The sequence below is a fragment of the Acomys minous genome (genome assembly GCF_964271855.1).
Source record: "Acomys minous genome assembly, chromosome: 5".
NCBI classification, from domain to species: domain Eukaryota; kingdom Metazoa; phylum Chordata; class Mammalia; order Rodentia; family Muridae; genus Acomys; species Acomys minous.
The window spans coordinates 58,927,590-58,940,882 of NC_140494.1; the positions used below are offsets into that span (position 1 = coordinate 58,927,590).

General features: G+C 42.4%; 2 protein-coding genes across 4 annotated transcripts in view; one reads left to right on the forward strand and one right to left on the reverse strand.

Annotated features, from left to right (window-relative positions):
* Nucleotides 1–2,919, forward strand: part of TTC23L (tetratricopeptide repeat domain 23 like) — a 56,123-nt gene extending 53,204 nt beyond the window's left edge. For both annotated transcript variants that reach the window (XM_084783721.1, XM_084783722.1), the window contains exons 13-14: nt 1,396–1,535; nt 2,094–2,919. The gene's annotated coding sequence lies outside the window, so the exon portion shown is untranslated. The remainder of the gene's footprint in view (nt 1–1,395; nt 1,536–2,093) is intronic.
* A 1,126-nt stretch (nt 2,920–4,045) lies between these two features.
* RAD1 (RAD1 checkpoint DNA exonuclease) lies at nt 4,046–13,290 on the reverse strand. Of its 2 annotated transcripts, none has more exons than XM_084783725.1 (6): nt 13,151–13,290; nt 12,515–12,770; nt 11,072–11,180; nt 8,506–8,764; nt 5,748–5,846; nt 4,046–5,438 (listed from the first exon to the last, which is right to left on the reverse strand). In XM_084783725.1, the coding sequence occupies exons 2-6, from the start codon at nt 12,710–12,712 to the stop codon at nt 5,261–5,263; spliced, it is 843 nt and encodes a 280-aa protein (XP_084639851.1). In that variant the 5' UTR covers nt 12,713–12,770; nt 13,151–13,290; the 3' UTR covers nt 4,046–5,260. The 2 variants fall into 2 exon arrangements, with proteins under 2 accessions (XP_084639851.1, XP_084639850.1); XM_084783724.1 differs by having other exon boundaries at nt 13,031–13,283.
* Between the last annotated feature and the right edge of the window lie 3 nt (nt 13,291–13,293).

Below are 13,293 nucleotides of genomic sequence, written 5' to 3' on the forward strand. Positions count from 1 at the left end.
CTTTAGAGCATATTATTATTATTATTATTATTATTATTATTATTATTATTATTATTATTATTTAATACTGTATCATTATGAACCTACATTCTTTTTGAAACAGTGATTTAAATTTTTAGCAAATGAAATTTTATTTTTTTTTAATTTTCATTTTATTTATTTATTTTTTCGAGACAGGGTGTAGGTTTGGCTGTCCTGGTCTCGCTTTGTAGACCAGGCTGGCCTCAAACTCACAATGATCCACCTGCCTCTGCCTCCTGAGCGCTGGGCAAATGAAACTTTATACCCTCTTTAGAACCAAAACAGACCGAGTTGGTTTTGTTCAAATCCAACCGTGTAGGACATACTTGATCTGAGGGTTCAAGAATGTTCTCGTAGTTTGGTGAAGAATTAGTACCCCACATTAAGGCATGATGAAGTCTTAGGGTAGTAACTATGCGAACAATCAACCATTTATCTGGTCATAGAAACCTGGCTTTTCCACACACGTCCCTCTAAGCTAATGTTCCTTATGATTCACAGTGGTTAAGGGTAGTAGCTCACAGCTACTTGGGAGGTTGTGACAGGCAGAACCCTGAAGCCTTGAGGTCAGCCTTGGCAAAATAGGGGGCCACAGTGTCACTGTAGCTCTGAAACCAGGAAAGGCCTGGTTTCAAACCATTAGTACTTTCTAGTTATACATAATCCCATGTTTCTTATTTATAAAATAGAGACGAGGACCATCCCTGCGTCAGGATTGCTGTGAGAAGTATGAAGTGCTTGCAAGGCGTTCACCCACAATAACCATGTGCCAACCTAGCAGCCATTTTCATTATTGCTGTTCCCTGATCTTCTAGTTAGTTACAGCATTGATGCTCAAAGCAAACGCAGCAGTGGCTGGCTGCTGGGGATGACTAAGCTCATGTGGAAGACGTGTTGCTGGTTAGCATTTCAAATGGGATCTAGAGACCCCGAAAACAGAACATATAAGTGCAGTTCGAAGTGAACTCTTAAACCCAAAGAGACTGACTACAGTGCAAAGCAATGTTCTTGGCAGCGCAGAGGATTTTGGGTAGGGGAATCCTGCCACCATGTGGCGGCTGGCTGACTTCACTCTCCCAGCAGTCATTCATGGTCCTTAGCGCTCTGCCCACCTCTGGTTTGGGTGTGACCCTTTGATAAGAACTCAGTCTGTGCCTGTAATCTCTGCTAAAGGGTGTTCACTCTTGTTTACTGATGTAAGTAAAGCCACAGGTAACTTCCTGTGTGTTATGCAGCCCTGTAGTAACCAGAGCACGGAACAGTCTTCAGTGAGATTGTACATTTAAAACCCCACGTTCCTTGTTAGTGTATCAGATTTCTATGGAATGTTGTTACTCCATCCCTCCAAAGGCTATGAAATCACCTCTTTTGTAGACTGGAGGCATAGAAAGCATCTGAGAACCGCTCTTCATAGAAACTTTGTGGATGAGTGTTTTGGCCCACACTTCTGAGCTCAGCTCTTCCGGCAATAGCAAATGGGAGTATAGAAGCATTAACAGCCAGACACAGGCAAGGTGGGTCCTCTTAAGGTACCTCTGGGGTTTGAATCTCTATGTTCATCAGAAATTATCTGAAAATCCTGAAGTTCATTGGATAAATTAGATGGGTTTTCCACAGCAGCAACTAAATGCAATCCAGGTGGCTCAGAGACCCAGGCTTTGCCACCTAACTCCAGGGGAGCGCTTTGCTCTTTTGGGACAAACCCAAGACTCTAATCTTTTTTTTTTAAACTGATTTATTTATATTACATCTCAATGGTTATCCCATCCCGTGTATCCTCCCATTCCTCCCTCCCTCCCATTTTCCCCTTACTCCCCTCCCCTATGACTGTGACTGAGGGGGACCTCCTCCCCCTGTATATGCTCATAGGGTATCAAGACTCTAATCTTATTTTGGACTTGTTTAAGCACTCAACATAGTTAAGTGTGGTAATGTGAAGTCCTATGATGCTGTCATTGCCTCAAGATGAGCACAGCCTTTCAACACAGATGAGGCAGTGGTGTGGTCCTGGGAGGGCTGCCATCCAAGGGAAGAATGAAGGAAAATGAAGATGCTTTTCTCTTTCCTTCTAGGTCTTCTGTTATCAGCAAACTAAAAACTACGTAAGATAGCCAACAATAAAGAAAACCTTGTTGCTGACCAAAATTCTAGAGCACAAATTGTGTTTATCAGCATGGACAGCAGTGGCAGAGGCAGAGAGGAAGAGTTTCGTTTCTGTTTTTTTTTTTTTTTAAGTAAGGTTTCTAATTTTTGTTTTTTGTTTTTTTGTTTTTGTTTTTCAAGACAGGGTTTCTCCGTGTAACCCTGCCTCTCCTGGGCTCACTTTGTAGACCAGGCTGGCCTCAAATTCACAGATCTGCTTGCCTCTGCCTCCCAAGTACTGGGATTAAAAGCATGAGCCACCATGCCCGGCTTCTAAAAATTCTTGAGGAAAGAGTTCCACCTAGCAACGCTGCCACCGGGCTATACAGCAGCCATTAGGAACCAGAGTCTTGATCTCTAACTGGTGAGGATCTCTTCTAACGGTGCGTGCTTTGCTTGGGTGCTTCTTCATGTCACTGGGACTCCATCACCTCCCATTTCTCTTTTTAAAAGCCTTGTTCATTCCTTTAAATCCTGACTTTTTCCTTCTAGATACTGTGTGTTCAGCACACAACCACATGCTGGGAGAGGGCTCCAGCACTGCACCACATTCTTGGCCCCAAGCTTTAAAAACATGTGTAGTACCTATAAGCAGTTTAACAATGAACGTCCTGATGAATCGTTTGCAAGTAGTTTTAGTCGCAGCCTGTTTAAGGCTATTAGAAACTGCTTTGTAAAATAAAGGATAGAGGGATCAAGAGGGGACAACAACCCAACGCGAAACCCAACAGTCAACTAACCGAGGCCCGTGTGTGTGTGTGTGTGTGTGTGTGTGTGTGTGTGTGTGTCACAGTGCTCATGTAGACGTTAAGAGAACTTACTGGAGTTAACATCCCTCCTTCTGCTATGTGAGTTCTTGGGATAGGATACAGGCTTAGTGGCACATGTCTTAACCACTGCTTCAGCCCTATTTTGATTTGTTTTTAGATTTTTATTTATTTTTGTGTGTTTCACTGTTTTGCCTGCCTGTATGTCTGTGCGCCATGAGTGCATTGCCAGAGGAGGCCAGAAGATGCTGGATGCCTTGGAACTGAACAAACTATTGTGAGTCACGTTACAATGTGCTGTGCTGGATATTGATCTTGGTTCTGGAAGAACAGCTAATGCTCGTAAACACTGAGCCATCTCTGCAGCCCAACTTGTTTACTTTTTAAATTTTTTGACACAGGGTCTCACATAGGCCAGACTGGTTAGCTTTGGACTCATAATTTTTCTACACATTCCTCTCAAGAGCTTAGATTATAGTAATGCAAGCCAGGCCTCACCGAGATTTTTGCTTTAAGATTTTAGTGCTGGTTTGTGTGAGAACCTCCCCTCCCCTCCCACACTATCAGACAGTCCTGATTAGGAGCTGGGTTTTATCCTTTTCAGCTCAGACATCCTCCAGAACTGACAGCTAGAAAGCTCTAGGAGCCTCTGCCGTGGTAAAGGCCAGCACCGCGTCTCGGTGAGAGACCTATGACTGCCATGCAATCCAGCCCCCCTCCTTCCTCATCTAAGTCTCACTATCTCCCTCATTTCATTCCATTCATGTTTCGAGGTCAGCCTGGTCTACAGAGTGAGTTCCAGGACAACCAGGATTACACAGAGAAACCCTATCTCAAGAAACAAAAAAACAAAGTCAGAAACTTCATTTTAGTCTTGTATTTTTCTCTACTTAGAAGGCTTATGGTATGATTTTAGTATTATGTTTTGTTAGTGACAAAAGCATCTATATGCCACAAGAACTATTTTAGTAAAACCTACCCAGGAAGATAGAAATGGCTGTTTTTGACTTGGTCAAGAAGCTTCCGAAGGCAAAAAGAAGGTACCAGGTGCTTCCTGCATTAGACAATCCTGAGAAAAAGAATTCTGTAACCACAAAGACTATTTGTACATGGTGTTCGGGAACTCTTTTTTTTAATCTCTCAAAAGGTATATTCAAAAATATAAACCACAGTTAGGCACGGTGGCATACATCTTTAATCCCAGTACTGAGGAGTCAGAGGCAGGAGGATCTCTGTGAGCTCAAGGCCAGCCTGGTCTGCACAGTGAGTTCCAGGACAGCCAGTGATATATGAAGATACAGAGAGACCCTGCCTCAAAACAAAACAAAACAAACAAAAACAAAAAACAAAACAACCCTCCAAAACCAAACAATAATAGAAAGCATTGCTCAAACTGGCATGGTGATACCTTAATTTAGAACATTTGTGAGCCATGTGGTGGTACAAGCCTTTAATCCTAGCACTTGGGAGGCAGAGGTAGGTAGGTTTCTGTGAGTTTGAGGACAGCCAGAGTTACACAGAAAAACCCTGTCTCAAAAAACAAAAACAAAAACCAAACAAACAAAAAGCAGGTAAATGTTACAAAATCAAGAATGCTCTCTCCAAACAGTGGTTCAACCATTTGTTTCAAACTTTGGCAAACACCAGAATTTTCTGGAGGAAGTTTGATGAAATGAACACTGCTGTCCCCACCACCAAGTTTCTGACGAGTCTCTACATGATTCTGACATTGGTGTGATGGTGAACCACTCAGCTTGAAGACCTAGTCTCTGGAATTCATACCAATATATAAACAAAGAACATGTCAGACATTGCACCATCCAACTTTGTACAGAACCCTAAGATAGTCTACTGAAGTGGAGAAAACATAACTTGTTCATCTTGTTCAGTGATTCCCACAGTTCTGAAGAGAGTCATGGGCAGTCAAGAGCATTGGCTGCTTTTGCAGAGCACTGGGGTTTGATTCCCGGGGCCACAAGGTGGCCCATAACCATCTTTAACTCCAGTTCTAGGGCATCAAATGCCCTCTTCTGAGCTCTGCAGGCACCAGGCACACATGTGGTGCATAAACATCCAAGGTAGGAAAATATAGATATACCCCCACACCCACCCACCCCTAAAGTAAGACAGTCATAGAACAGTAAAGGAAGCCAGATAATTTATAGCTATATGAAAACACTTATTCACAAAATAGAAGTATTTACACTATGGGACCTTGTTCCTGTCTTCTCTGTGCATCTCTATACACATGCCTCAATATCAAATTGTGAATTATGCAGCCAGAGTGAGGATACAACTATAAATACACACACATAGTCACAATGAATTATTCAAGACTCGGGAACTTCTTCATCAGGACAGCAGTAATACTCCACAAAACATATTTGCCCATCTTCATTTCTAATCATGTACTGCAATGACAGGAATCCTCGGTTGTCTGTCCGAATAGACACTTTACAAGATAAAGCTAATGCCTTCGTAGAGGGTTTCAGTAAAGAAAGTTTGTATCTGTAGGAGAGCAAATGGAAAGCTGTTATTTGGATCAACTAAATGCAATTCATGAAACACAGTAAAGGACAAAAGTCAGCCAGGAACAACTGAGCACCAAATACTTAACCAACGTGCTGGCCGATCTTGCTTTATCCACCATGATTACAACCCAATATCCCCAATAAAATCCAGTGCTGCCCAACCATCTATTTTTTTTGTAATGTGATGCATTTTTTTAAGCAGATTAAAAATGATCTGTTTTTATATGGAAATATGGTGTTTAATTTCACCTTTATCAACAATGCAACTTTCATATTAAGAACTGACCTGTTGACCTGGGTCTTATTACAGTGAAATGCTTCCATCAAGTCAGAGTCTTTGGGATAGTCAAGGTGGGAGCTTCCTGCATTTCCAAAAGTAGATAACCTACAGTTGAAAGTAAGTGACTCATTTATTCATAGGCTCAATAGTAAGCAATACCAGAATCCATGGTGCCTTACGAAATGACATATTAAAAACTTAGTTATAGAGGCTGGGTAGATTGTTCAGTGGGTAAGTGCATGGGCAGTGTAAGTCTCAGGACCTGGGTTCAAATCCTAAGAACTCAAATGAAAGGCAGGTATGACTATGCATGTCTGTAACCCCACCACTCGGGGATTGAGACTGGTAGGCCTCACAACCCGGTAGCCACCTGCTTAGCCAAGATGGGGAGCTCGTGATTCAAGGCGATAAGTTGGAGAGCAACAGAGGAAAGCACCTGCTGTCCTTTTCTGGCCTCAAATGTGCATATAGGGCACATTGACCTGCATACTCATGTAAATGACTGCACAGACATAGACCACAACAACATATGCTGTGTGTATATTTATAAATATGAAAACATGTGTATGAAAATATATAAAACAACTAAACACCCTGGTAGTTTGGGTGTCACCCTGTGACAGGCTCAAGCTGGTTCTAGAGCTGTCTGTGTAGTTCAGATTGGTCTTGTTCTCAATTCTCTTGTTTCCACCTCCAAATGCTGAGACTACTGGCCTGTGGCACTGCGCACTGTATGCACGTGAATGCACAGGCCTGTCTGTGCAGGAGAGTCCAGGTGCACCAGATCACTTTGGAGCTGGAGTTACAGGCAGCTGTGAGGTGCCTGATGTCATGCTGGGAATCAAACTTGGGTCCTCTGCAGGGCAGTGTATGCTCTTAGTTGCTTAAATCATCTCTCTAGCCTAGAAACAGCTCTGACAAAAATCTCACATCAGAGTACTCAATATCTACTCTGTACAGCTGTATAATAATGAGTTAACTTTCCCTTCCTTTTTTTTTTTTTTTTTTTTTTTCCGAGACAGGGTCTCTCTGTGTAGCCTTGGCTGTCCTGGACTCACTTTGTAGACCAGGCTGGCCACGAACTCAGTGATCCACCTGCCTCTGTCTCCCGAGTGCTGGAACTAAAGGCGTGCGCCACCACGCCCGGCTCCCTTCCTTTTTTTTTTTTTTTTTTTTTAAGATTTATTTATTATGAATACAGTGTTCTGTCTGCATGTAAGCCAGAAAAGGGCACCAGATCTCATTATAAATGGTCATGGGCCACCATGTGGTTACCAGGAATTGAACTCAGGACCTCTGGAAGAGCAACCAGTGCTCTTAATCTCTGCGCCATCTCTCAGCCCTACCTTCCTTTTCTTTAAATCTACAAAAATATCTCAGAGAACTGTGCACAATGGAAGACTTAAGTCAACTGTAAGGGTGCTGCTCCTAGCTGAACCACTTCCATGCAATTGTGCCTTTGAGTTACGCTTTACTATTACAGTGTTTCTGTGTTAGGCTGCCCTTAGAAGTCTAATGGTCTTCCCCACCCCCACCCCCACTGTGTATTGTCAGCAAATGTATGTGATTCTGAGTTTAATCACCAAGAGCCACCATGCATTTGCTAGGGAGAAGCATGTTGACAAACACTGATTGGACCTGGGAGATTTTTCCCCTAACTCTCATGTTCCCAGTTAATCTCTCTGCTCTTTTCTACTATGACTCTGCGTATCTTATGCTCTGCTATGATGCTGGTAAAATGGTCTTCAGATCTACACTCCAGTCTAGGCTGATTCCTGAGGACTATGTCACATGTCTAACGACTGCCCCAGTGTCATATGAACTTCAGATTCTAGCATATCTAGGAAAACAATGCACAAGTACTTCCACATACCAAACTGTTTCCCAGTCTGAAAACGGAAGATATAGGCCCCATTCTTCTGAGAGCAGATTTGGAAGAGGACCCTCTGACAGGTAAGAATTCATTGGGTGTCAGTGCTTTCTATTTTGGCTAACTTTTGACATAATACAATTGAAAGTTCAATCTGACTAATCATAAGAAAAAGCTTGCTGTAATTGTTCTTAAGTCAAACAAAAATTTAAAAAGCCCAACAACTTACATTCTCTTATTTCATATTTTCAAAATTTGTAAGTTCTATAAAATGATTCTAGTCCAAAACAAAAAACAAAAATATTTGCTGGCACAAAATACCAGAAGAGTTTCAATACGATGTTCTTGCTGAAAAATGCCTGGCCTAATGAGGCTCAGCTCATTGTACTGAAGTACTGTTTCCCAAGAACCTATGAGTATTATCCTATGGTTTGTAATTTTGTTTTTTCTCCGCTGATTCATATATTTTCCCCCTTCACCTTAAACCAGTCTTAAGATGGATGTGTACATTAGATCAATATCTACTAAGTAAAAAAATAAAGCTATCAGCAATATCTACGTTCTTTGTATCCTGAACTGGCTTAGGTGTTAAACCCAATGTTCTTCATGACGTCATCTTACCTACATCAGGCATACAGCAATGAAAATACCACTGGTTTGTAGATTACAAGAACAGGCTTCTCATGAACGAGCCGACAGTGCCACACTAAAGAAGGCTTAACGGGTTATTCTTCATGTCTTAAGTTTCCCATCTTTTAGTTGTAAAATTATGAAATAAGCAAATAATTCTGAAAATTCTAGGATGGGTTTAAAAAAAAACCCTACAACTCAAGCAAAGGTTGAGTAGAGTTGGATCCATACTAGACCACAGTAAGCTCAACTGCGCTCACGTACCTGAAATAGGGCTTGTCAGGAGACACGGTGATCTGTAGGACATCACTGGTCATGTCCAACTCAGAAAAGGCTTCTCGGAGCCCCTCTGACTGCAGGATAATCTTATTCATAACATTGGTGCTGCAGAAATCAAAATCCAGAGTGTCTTCAGGCTCCTGAGTGTTGATTTTGCAGACTGTCACCACTCCTCCTTCTTCTAGAAACAGCATCAGAGGGTGACCGTAACCTTGGTAACACATCCGGAGTGCAGTTAAAGTCCCTGCAAGGAAAGAAGTCACATGGGGCTCAGCTCTGTGGCTCTGGGTTTAGCTTTCTCTGCAAATGACACATATATTGCTTTGAGAATTTATTCTGCCAAGCTTTTAGGAAGTACACCTCTTCTTAAAGACTTCTAATTCCAGTAACTGCAAGGAAAAGACTGGGGATCAGAGCAAAAGTTAACTGCTGAAATGATTTTCCCACTTGTTAAACATGCTCAGTCACCTTATATACAATGGCTCCTATTAAGATACAGTATTATTTTAAATCAAACTGGTGGCAATTACACTGGTGATGTAACTTAACACCTCAGATCCCTACAGAAGAGGAATATAAAGTCTCTGGCTCCTTCCTACTGGTTAGAGAGCCAGTAAGGGATATGGGGAAATCACATGTTTTCAGGAATAACCAGCTGGGAACACTGCAGTAGAAAGTGCATAATTAAACACACATTTACTGTAGTATATGGATGCTGGTTGGGTGAGTGCACACATGCCATGGCATGCCCAGGGATGTCATAGTACAACTTCTGGGAGTGCATTCTCTCCTCCTACCACTGGACCTTGGAATCAAGCTCAGGTTTTGTCAGGCTTGCAGGGTAAGTGATTTTACTCACTCAGCTACCTCACCTGTTCCAAGTGCTTAATTAGACCTGGCTACAGATCTTGCCTCATACTCAGTGTTTTAAAGGCATATAGGCTAGAGGGTCACAGCAAGTTCCAGGCCAGCTACAGGACATGGTTGGCTGAGTACACTGTAATCCCAGCACTCAGAAGTTGAAGGCCAACCTGAGCTATACACAAGACCCTGTCTACAAACCCCAAAAATTAATGGATCTGTCAGTGGAAAGCCACGGTTTTAGAACTATAACTGAAAATTCCCTAGTGTACATGCAAATTAGTTTCCTATGAGATAAAATCATTCTTGAATTTTTTCCCCTTGCTCTTTTGGTTTTTGAGACAGGGTTTCTCTGTGTAGCCTTGGCTGTCACTTTGTAGACCAGGCTGGCTTTGAACTCACAGCGATCCACCAGCCTCTGCCTCCCATGTGCTGGGATTACAGGTGTGTGCCACCACACACAGGTCATTCTTGGATTCTTCTGGGATTCTTGTAGTCTTATGTCCATTGCAACTGAACTCCTAACCAACAGTCAACCTGGAGTCTGGATAATCTGCTTTTCTCTGCCTGTAAGTAGATGTTGATTCTGAGTAAGTAGAGAAAATACGTAATTGAAACTTATTTCACGATGTTAAAGATATCGCTAATGACTGTTCAAAGTCTTCTGTGATCTTAGACTCTTGGAGCTGCGTGTGGTGACTGATATGATCAAGCTGACAGGCTCCAGAGCCACATAGCAGAGAGGCTCTAGGGAGCCTCAGATGAAGGAATGTCCTGACAGGGCTGAGGTGGTGGGAGACTCACCGTAAATGTAGGCAGCAGCACTCTAAGAGTGAATAAAAAGGAGGAAGCCTCCAAAGCAATGCTCTGTGTCCTGCCCGTGGACAGGATGTGACCATCTGCCTCACACACTGGCTTCCATGCCCTTCCTGCTATATGCAACGCACCCTCAGACTGTGAGCCAAAACAAAGCCTAAGTTGCTTTTGCCAGTCTTTTTTCCTCAGCAACAAGGAAGGTGACTAAAGTCCCTTGTATGTTAAGATGAGCTAAGACGAATAAATACCTTCACAAGTGTATAAAGAAGTATAAACAAAACATTCAACCTACATTTCGACTATTTAGTTATATGATTATAACCACAGGGAGAAAATGAATTTGAAATCAGTTCCCCTTTCTTCTTTGAAAGTTTAATACATGTATACAATGCATTCATATTCACCCCTAATTATTAGGGCCAGACACTACTCTTCCTAAGACTCATCAACCTGTTGCAAAGAAATATGATTTCCCCTCCCCTAGCAGCCATGACTGCCAAAAGGGGGTGCGACCCCAGGAGTCCATCCCTAACCAGTTAGTTTCCTAAGCAAGTACTGGCTGGCCTGGGGTTGCAGCTCAGCTGGCAAAGTGCTTGCCTAAGTATTTAAGTGCTGGTTTCAATTCCAAACACCACACAAAACTACAGATGGTTGCATATGTCTATAATCTCACATCACTTGAGAGGTTAAGGCAGGAATACGGTAAATTCAATGTCATCCTCAGCTGCACAGCAAGTTCAAGGCCACTGTGGAATACACGAGACTGTCTCAACAAGTTTTTCTAGAATTCTTCCTATATTTTCTATTTTCCTAGCATAATAAATACTTTTATATAATAATAATAATAATAATAATAATAATAACAACACTTCACCTGGTGTAGGACTTGATCCAAAAATAGATAAGCAGTCTAAAAGGATAGTTAAATTAATTCGAAAAGTAACTGAATCTTCCTGAATGATAAATTCTTGAAACACTTCAGCCTATGAAAAAGTAAACATGAAAACACAAATATAGGATTATATTAAATAATGAAAATTCAAATATAAGATTTTATATTTCACTTTGTTTAGAAAGTAACAATGCTGTGCCAACTCTATGAGAGTATTTTCTCATTCCCAACTAAGATATGCTAATAGTTTTTCAACCATTACTCTCTAGAATACTACTCAATGGCTTAATCATTAAAGCAGTAACAGTTAGGCTCCATTTAGAAGCTCCTGAAGGAAGGGGTGGGGAAAATATGATAAAAATATATTGTATGAATTTTTTTTTAAAGGAGGTTGGAGACATGATTCAGCAGTTAAGAACACTGCCTACCTTTCTAGAGGACTTAGGTTTGATTTCCAGCACTCACAACCACCTGTAATCATTTCCAGGGACTCTAACACCCTCTTCTGGACGTGGCAGGAACCAGGCACATACCTTTTGCAGTCATTTATGCAGGGAAAACACTGGTACACATAAAATTAAACACACACACACACACACCCTCCCCAGGGGTCCCTCATCCGCATTTCTGGATCTAAACCTATCTCTCATGTGAGCTTACCCTGACTCTGGCCTTGTGGCCAACAGCTAAAGCTAAAGCCAGTTTCAGATAGGACAATTTAATAACGAATGCATGATAACAGTTTCCAATCTCTTTTGAAGACAGAGACCATGTTTTCTTTATGCTGTCATTTGTGATGTCAAACATCATATCCAAAAACATAAATTGAATGTTGAGATCCAATCTGAACCATACAAACACTACTTTGTAAGACTAGACTATGGCTGTGGGTGACAGTGCAGGGCTTTGATCCCAGCACCTCAATACAAGGCAGACGCAGCTGGATCTCCAAGAACTTGAAGCCAGTCTGCTCTAGAAAGCAAGTTATAAGTAACCAGGGTTACAGATTAGCCTCTACTATCTCAGGGGGAAGAACATGCTATGACACCCACTAAGAGGAAAAACTAAAATGTGCACAACAATAATTATAAAGAGTAAACAAACATTCTGGGTTCTTTTCCTAACTCAGTTGTAAGACTTTTGAAAACTAAATCTTGCAATTGCCACTTATGTAAAAGTATGAATGATAAATGTGCCTATATTTGTAAAGATTAAAAGAGGCAAAAATGAAGAGTGTCTCCTTAACTATACCTCGAAATCATTGTGTGTGAAAAAAGATGGGAAAGTATTTGTTGGTAGGAAAGATAAGAACACCAAGTAATGACATTTTGTTCTGAAACGAGTTTTGTCGAATAAGTCCTTCCAAATTCATTCGGGAATGCTTAACCAAAAAAAAAAAAAAAAAAAGTCTCCTCTGCCCCATACCTGAATAAAGGCATTTGCTTGCACACACTTTGCATTTTCCACTGTAACCTTGATTCCATTTTTCGTAGCAAAACACGTGGCGTGGTCTTTGAAATGAATGGCTTTCAGGACGGTGGACAGATTCCTAACGTTGTCAAGGCTGGCCACTAAGCAGTACTGTCCGTCCTCGTCCTCAAAGTGCTGCGTTAGGAGAGGCATGGAGGGTCCACGGCACCGTCGGTTCGGAGAGAGAGAGATGCTCCTCTTCGGAAGGTCTCTGAAAACCCGAGAGACGGAACAACACACCTCTCGTCAGTGCTGATGGGACTGGAGACCCCAACCGGAGCCGAAATCGGCGGACCAGGAAGAGCCCACTTCTGCCGCCGCTTTAACTTTGGGGGTTAAATTCTATCTCCCTGCCTCAAAACTACAGTTTCCTTGTCTTCCACAGAGGAACAAACAAACAAAACAAGCTGCCATTCACAGGGCAGTTCTAACTGGCGCGAGTTGAGACAGGGTAACCTAGGCGCCACTAACCTGGCCTGACCCGGAACGCGCGGCTGCGGTCCCGTCGGCCTGTCACCCAGCTCACCAGCCCCCTTGTCGCACAGCGGCGAAGCCACTAACTAAGGGGAGCCCTGGGTGCCAGGCCCCTGCCTTTGAGGTGCTGTCCGACGCCTCAAGGCTCTTTCCAGCGCAGCCCCTGAGTGTCCTGAAACCAGCAAGCCTAGCAAAACAGCTCCCGCCACTGTTCAGATCCGCCGTCACCGAGCAGCCGCGGGCCTAGATAGTCTACCACG